Source organism: Mya arenaria, chromosome 9 (assembly GCF_026914265.1).
Source record: "Mya arenaria isolate MELC-2E11 chromosome 9, ASM2691426v1".
NCBI lineage: Eukaryota > Metazoa > Mollusca > Bivalvia > Myida > Myidae > Mya > Mya arenaria.
The window spans coordinates 42958875-42966647 of record NC_069130.1 but is presented as its reverse complement, the minus strand read 5'-3'; the positions used below and the strand labels follow the sequence as shown (position 1 = coordinate 42966647).

At 34.6% G+C, this 7773-nt stretch overlaps 1 protein-coding gene across 1 annotated transcript; it reads right to left on the bottom strand.

Annotated features, from left to right (window-relative positions):
* Positions 1–1251: 1251 nt before the first annotated feature.
* On the bottom strand, positions 1252–7004 carry LOC128203572 (fibrinolytic enzyme, isozyme C-like). The gene is made up of 6 exons (XM_052905041.1): positions 6914–7004; positions 6022–6220; positions 5707–5797; positions 5116–5284; positions 2165–2316; positions 1252–1493 (listed from the first exon to the last, which is right to left on the bottom strand). The coding sequence occupies exons 1-6, from the start codon at positions 6951–6953 to the stop codon at positions 1326–1328; spliced, it is 819 nt and encodes a 272-aa protein (XP_052761001.1). The 5' UTR covers positions 6954–7004; the 3' UTR covers positions 1252–1325.
* Positions 7005–7773: the final 769 nt, after the last annotated feature.

The window sequence follows — 7773 nt, the reverse complement described above, 5'->3', positions numbered from 1 at the left end:
GTATGTTATATACATCGAACACCCGGTTAAAATTTCCACTCCATTTTCAAATCTGTCATCAAATTTCGGAGACTTAGGTCAATTTTGAATGTCCTTGACTCAAATCGTGCAACGTGAGTTGTTTACCTTTTGCGCTAAAATAATCAGACTGCACACATGGACATGTTATTATTGTCGAGATCCTACCCACAACCTCTCGCCATGCAGGCGAACACTATACAGCGTCGCTGTATTGCTAGACAGTATAAGACCGCTATATACATATCGAATACCCGGTTACTAAAATCTACGAACAATCATATTTATTCATCGAATGAATGAGATACTGTATATAAGAATAATCATTTATCGACGCATTTGTATTTCTCCGTTTTACCCACTTTGCAATGATATTCTGGGAAATTAAGTCATGTGAACACATGCTCGAATATAGGACGCTGTGTTGATTCCGCTGCCGAGATTTTGCATTTTTCTTTAGCGTTCTAGCCGGAATCTGTGGCGATTTGCTGTAATAGAAATGTAACTGAAAAAATCAAAAGGGCATTGATGGAATCATATTGAAGGTATTCGATCCAAGACATAAGTACATTGTTTCGAACTGTGGCGATGATATGATGATGACAAACAATAGTACTTATAGGTATAATCGTCATTATTCCTTAATTACAACTCCATTCACTCAGTCGCACTCACACCAGTACATTTATAAATATTTATCGACCTAAGTCAAATATTGCTTATGATTTATACCACCTATCACTAATATATTCATATATGTCATCCATGTAAATTTTAGCCGTTATTTATTTATCTATTGTTGGTATGCATCCGTTGCTTTATTTTACTCAGTTTGCTTTCAGGGGTAAAATAATAGTTTAATTTGGTTAAAAATTAAACGATTTTCATATTAATTTTAACAATAATCTCACTATAAAACAGCACTAGAAAGTACATTCTATATGCTGATTTGTTAGTGTCACTTTTTTCTTTCGAAGGTATTATATATCATCTCAGACATTTTACAAATGTACTCTATATAGACGTTGGCTACCTAGCAACATTTCAAAAGGTACTGCTACACTTAATGACTTAACATTTGTGTTAAATGTGTTATTTTGTGACTTGGTATATGCGTGTCCATAGTATGCAATAGTACTGTTTTTGAATGTTATAAGGGTCCAGACCCCATTGTCCCTTATACATGGCAAATAAAATGGGTACTCATTAAACATGTAAAATAGCAACTCAAAATCAGGTGCAAAGAAAATTTATTTTCTCAATCAAAGTCGTTATTCGAAATTATATGACGGCAATTTCAGAGCTGCTTAGGCGATGCAACCTCCACAGTTGGTATTCACCCAGCTACGGAAGTAAGCCGTTTTGGCATAGACGCTCGGGTGTGTCACAACACCGCCGACATGGCAACCACTGCGGCCCCATGACGTCACACCTGCGAGCTTTCCCTGACAAACCAGCGGTCCACCACTGTCACCCTTAAAACAAAATACATAAAACACAATAACATAAAATCTAGATACATAAGTTGGGCAATAATTTTGTTCAATTGAAAGGTAAAAGTCGCGCTAAGTGATAAATTTAGATATGGTTTGTCAGTCTTTAAGCATAGTGTTCAATCTCAACCAATAGGATTATTTAGGGGGTAATCAAAGGAGAACACCATGAACTCTTGAAACAAAATTTCATCAAACTTTTTATTCACAATTTTACTAAATGAAGTTCATGTTTAAAACAATTAAAACCCCTCTATATAGATTATTGTTTCGTATACCGTTTTGTGAAATGTAAAGCACACTACCGCTGAAGTGCACGTGTGTCTAGATACGAGTCTGTGCAAAATATATTTTCTGAATATTTAAGTGCAAGGAACAATGATGAAATTTGCATCCACTTTGATGGTTTAGCAAAATATAAAGATCCTCTACCTCTGATGTTGGTCGTTATATCTTTACACTAAACTTTGAAGTCAGAAATACTGGCTACAGCGAAGATCAAACGTTATGGGGCATAAACTTAATTTAATGGTTTTATAAATGTTTATTGTAAGGTGTGTACGCGTACGTGCATGTGCGCGTCTGGGTTCGTGTCCAAATGCACGACAGAACTACTCTGAAGTACAAATATTAAAAATGAAAAACATTCTTACATTGCATGAGCCACTCCCGTTTGCGGTTTCGTAGCCCTTTACACACAGGTGCTGGTCGAGGATGTTTGTGGTGCCCCAGTAGTCTTGACACTGAGTCTTTGTGAGAGCCGTTACATCCGCCTTCAATAACACAGAACTTCCACTTCCGCTCTCTGGAAATCAAATAAAGTGGCTGGGAGGTCCGTCAGAAGCATACTATGTCTCTAAAGTATGAAAACATTTTTTTTTAAAATGTGAGCTGACATAAGTTGTGAGTGCCACTCGACCACTATTTTCAACAACCACTAAAACACATTTAAGACACTTAAGAAATTATCCAAAACGAACAGAAAAACACAACAACTACGCAGTGGATGAAGTTTGAGGCGATATTTTATAGCCGCGATTCAGCATTTAACGACAATGGATCCTTCAAAACATTGACGGTTATTCAATATATTATTTTCCTTGTTTTATTTTTATTGGAAATCAAAATATATCTCAAAAAACTAATACATGAACGCAATACACACACAATACACTTTATTATTTGTTAATGTTTAGTGTTTACGATATGAACTATATTGCGTTTTTACAATGAGACAAACCTTTATTGTTTGTATTAGAACGGGCTAGAACAGTGAAATATTAAAAGTGATATTTTTATTGCATAAAACAGTGAAATGGCAGTGGAAGCAATGGAAAGTATTTGATAACCCAGGGGCAACATATGTTTAAGCCATGTAAATTGATAAAAAGTGTATTATGAATTGATATTAGCTACCGAAAGGCGTTCAATAAAGAGAGAATATTCCTTGATTTCAGAGTATTATCGTATCTAATTTCACCAGTGTCATAGAAAATATATTTTTCGTGGCAAAGTCAAGAGTAAAAATATAACTTTTCTATGAACACGATTGAAATAAAATTCGTTCTTGCACTGGTATCACCACATCTTCTTTTTGATTTTTGCAGAGATTTATTGAAATTGTATTTTTTTTTTAAAAATAAACCTTTTTTGTAAGAAGCCTTTGCTCTCCGACTCCTCTTGGGACAAGCCTAACGCACAGTTTTGATCTTCAATGAATACTTGTTGTAAGGGGCGTCCGACGGTTAGCCGGGTAGCAAATGCTAATTAAAAAAGTGGTTTATTTTTAAAAGTTTAGTATTTACACCTGTTTCAGTGCAAACAATTTATAAGCTATCACCAACAAATTTGTATTCATGCATTTATGTTTCGAATAGCAACCGTTTATTCACGTTTTCAAAATCGAAAAGAGAATGAATATATTGACGTTGGTCCCGTTTGCTCAAGAAATATTTGAAATAGCGAAAGTGTGATCAAAACAAATTGTAGATGAACATTTTTCTAAGTTTTCGAATTTGTTTTTGATACATGGTGTCATGATACATGGATAATCAATCACCCTCAAGGATCAGTTTGATTCGCTCCTAGACCGATCGCTTTCCAGATGAAATGTAAGGACCACGTTTCGGTTTTGAATTTTGACGTGTGGTGGGATAATTTAATTTATCAGTTAATCGTTGTGTGCATTTACGGGAAGTTCGTTTACTAAATCAGAGAGTTTGAAACGACAGGATTTCAGTGGGAGTATACCAAGTGATAAATTGCGTCATAAATGCTACGTCGGAAGGCATGAGTTTGATTTGTAAAAAAGACATTAAACAAAGATAACTTCACTATTTCTTTACCATTTTAAATGAAACATAGCGCAGTCTACGCTGCTTACGGAACCCCACCTTCGGTCTTTTACCAGAATTTCATTGAGGTTTTACTTTCTTCGACAAACCTTTCCACAATACGGCCGTCTGACGGATCACTGTCAAAACATTATTTTGGAAACAGGTTTGTCGAAGTGCTTGATAAAACTAATGACTTCATCAAATTTTGGTAATAAAACAAATGCGGGGCTCTTTAAGCGGCATAGTCTACCCTTTTGTTTAATTTAAATTGGTATTGTAAATGAAAAGTTATCTTTGATTTAAGTCTTCATATTAAGCAAATTTTGCCTTCCGACGTAGCATGTATGACGTCATTTATCACGTGGTATACACACACTGGGATTTAGATGACATAACATCGAATTGATATTCAAGCTAATGTTTTGTACGAACGCACAGATAGGAGCAATCAGCTTAAAACATTATCAATTTCCTGATAAATGGTAAGTTGTGTGTATTTAAAAAAAATCCTTATTTAAACATAAGCATTTTTTATATCTAAGTAATACTTTGATAAAAATGTACTGGTACGGAAGTATTTAATTTTCATAAAAATAAAGGTTGATACAATGGATTTTAAAAGTAGTTCTTAGAATTGATATTCTCATTCCATATTTTGCAGTGATATTTTCACTGCTGTTAATCCACTAATGATTCTTGATATTTCACTGAACAGCATGGCATAACTCGCTATAAATCAATAGCTCTATAAACCATTGGAAAGCATTTGATAAATCAAAATACACCACTGGAATCTATATAAACCACATTGAAGATTCGGCAGAAAATAGAAATTATGTAACTCATTGTAGACTTATTAAAAAACATACACAACTTTAGTACAAATAAACATTTATTTTGTAATAATTGCCTAAAAAGGTTTTTGCTGTAATGTGGGGTTAAAAAGTCATGGATATCTTTTCAGTTATTCTAGTCTTGTGAACAAAACAACCCAATATATTTAATGAGTTTCTCTTTGTATGTATTTGATTGACGCCATAAAGTATGCAAGATATTTGCACGAAAACCAGCTTTTAATTTTAGATAACACGGTTTACGTATTAACCGATTGAGATCGGAGTACCAGAGTCGTGTGATGACAAAAACCAATGACTCGTTTAATTAAGCGTTAGATATATATCTTGTGTCATTTTTTGTCACCGTTAATATTAAATAGAGACTCCCTGAAAAAGACAGAGACGTTAACTTTGTGAAAAAAGAAAACAAACCGTCGACTCCCCATCCGGAAATAGTGCACGTTTGCCCCGAATAATCGGCACCAGTAGGGGCAATTTCAATAATGTTCTTCGTGATGTCAGCAGTTTGAGTTACTGTGTTAAGACGCAAGAGCGCAACATCGTTCGGAAAGCCTCCTGGACCAGTGTTGTATTTGTTGTGCTGAAACATGACGTCATAAGACGCATGGATACATGACGTCACAAAACACAGATAGACATGACAATTTCAAAGGTGATCTGACAAGATTAGATAAGTATAGAGATAATTGTTAAAATGTTTGAATATATCTATAAAGTTTAACTCTATATAATTCGAGATGTAACACACTCGAAACGATTGATTACAACTGTGTTTATTTTCTCAGGTAAATATAATTTCCATTAAAAAGTGTACACGAATTTAAGCTCCGTTCATAAAACAAAACATCATTTGCTTATAAGTATAAACCAATGGGACACGCCAAACAGTCAAATCAATTAGTATTACAAGGATCAACAAACACGCTGCAATGTAAACTTGTTCTTTGGTTATCAAATTGCTTTTGCTTGCTTTTAAATGAAGGTATACGTGTAAATGCTTACCATTATGACCTCGGCGACATCAAACAAGAGGTAGTTACCAGGATTGGAGAAGCTGTGGAGGTCGACCACTACAGCCAATGAGCTTGCCATTCTGAAACACATTTCGAATTGACGGAGTCAGAATAAAGACGTTTCTTTGGACAATTCTCTCACTTTAAGCAGATCTGAGTTATATTTTAACAATTAATTGAACGAAAGTCAACCTTCAAAATTGAATGGAAATGTAAATGGTTACGCAAAGTCATTACATATTCAATATGTTTTAGGCCTTTATCACCCATAGGGAGGGAATAATACATCGTATTGTTCACTCACTGTCCGTCGACGCAGTGGGAGGCAGTGATTGCCCAGCCGTTGGCTATGATGGAGCCGCCGCAAGTGTGGTAGCCGTCCCTGAGAAGGGTGACCTGGTGGGGAAACTCCCCGGGGCTCGCTTGTTCTCCATTGATGATCCTGGATCCGCTAGATGGGCCCATTGACCGGCTTAGATGCAGTGTGCCACCGCAAACCGCACCTGGAGTGGGTAGAACATTGCACCTTTCAAGTCTTTTTTTATAATATAGTTTGGCCATGCCTCCTACATTATAATGGTCTACCTATTTTCAGCATCAAATACACTACCCTGGCATAATATAGAAGATGGTACACCTTAAGATACTTTAGTCATTTTCTTAAGGTTTCAATATGAACACTGGTACTTTATTTGATTCACATCTGATCACAATTTACTTTTATCGTACTCAGTGTGCGTAGGTTTATAATAAGATACATGTACGCTTTGATTGAGCAGTTCACATACATGCTGTAGAAACCAGATTTGGTTATAAATACTTTATTTTCCGTTCAAATTACACATGAACATAAACCTAAATTCCGTTCAAAGACTCAACACTTCATTATGTATTTCTACAACTAAATTATAAATATATTTGACAAATATCGATTGGATGATTTTCAAAACAACTGTACTCAAACTATCTACCAAACACATTAGATGTAATACCCAACACATCACAGCATATTGTTTCAATTTCAATTTCATTCTTTTTTTCTCAAAATTTTGAAAATATATTCCGCTTTATTTGATAATAAGTTTTTGTTTTGACGATGAATCTCCTCATAAGATAGGGAAAAAAACAAGAAATACATTTATAAGACTGAAACTTCAGTATCATATTTTAAGCAAGAAAATCGTATAAAAACTCACCAATAGCGACAGCAATAACAACAATGCTGGTGAAAGCCATCTTTGGAAGATTGAAATGAACTGAGCAGGCCCTGAATATATACCCTAACCACGCGACAAGGCGTGATAAGTACGACACGAGAAGGAGACCAGGTGGAGTACTCGACAGTTTTGGAGTAGGCCTCTTATTGTTTAATAATACCAAATAACCATTTTCGAATGATTTCGTGTGGTTTCAAAATGTTATGACAACTTTACAACCATCTTTGTAACGTTCAATAATACTTGCCATCTGGTAAAGTTCCCGTTATTCTCATCTGTTAAACGCTTTTTCTATTCATTTGAAATAATGTTATAAACAGATAATACGATTTATAATACATTTTTTTCACCAATAAAGATATATATAACTAGGTTCAACAGCCGTATGAGAGTGTTGTGATTAAGAATCTTCTCTTAAAGGAGTCAGTCACATTTTAAAGAATAAGATACAGAAATATTGAAGTTCATATATAATGTTGGTATAATACATGTATAACAAACTACTGTTTACGATGAACAAAAGTTTTTTACACACATTTTAAATTCATCTAAATCAGTTAGTAAAGTATGTAAACCCTAGTTAGGACTTGTGGTTTTCAGTTACGTTTTACACAATTTTCGAGAGAGACTCAAGAGCCTTGATTATGTAAAACAGAATTTAAACACTTAAAATTATTCGGAATGCAGCCTCTTTGTTAAACTGTATGTTTAACGCAGAATTCGGTGTAGATGCTTATTTGATTACAACGATAAATACAGTGTTTGCTCATTTATTTCTTAGCGAGAAGCGGGCACAACTCTTTGATATTTTATTTTATATATTAACGTTTGAAATATTC

Excerpts from the sequence above, each read along its gene's own strand:
- LOC128203572 (XM_052905041.1), bottom strand. The coding sequence starts at position 6,953 with ATGGCTTTCACCAGCATTGTTGTTATTGCTGTCGCTATTG. Across the intron at positions 5,798-6,021 it reads TCCCACTGCGTCGACGGACA|AATGGCAAGCTCATTGGCTG; the intron begins GTGAGTGAACAA and ends AATGTGTTTCAG. Across the intron at positions 2,317-5,115 it reads TTCCGGATGGGGAGTCGACG|AGAGCGGAAGTGGAAGTTCT; the intron begins GTTTGTTTTCTT and ends TTTGATTTCCAG.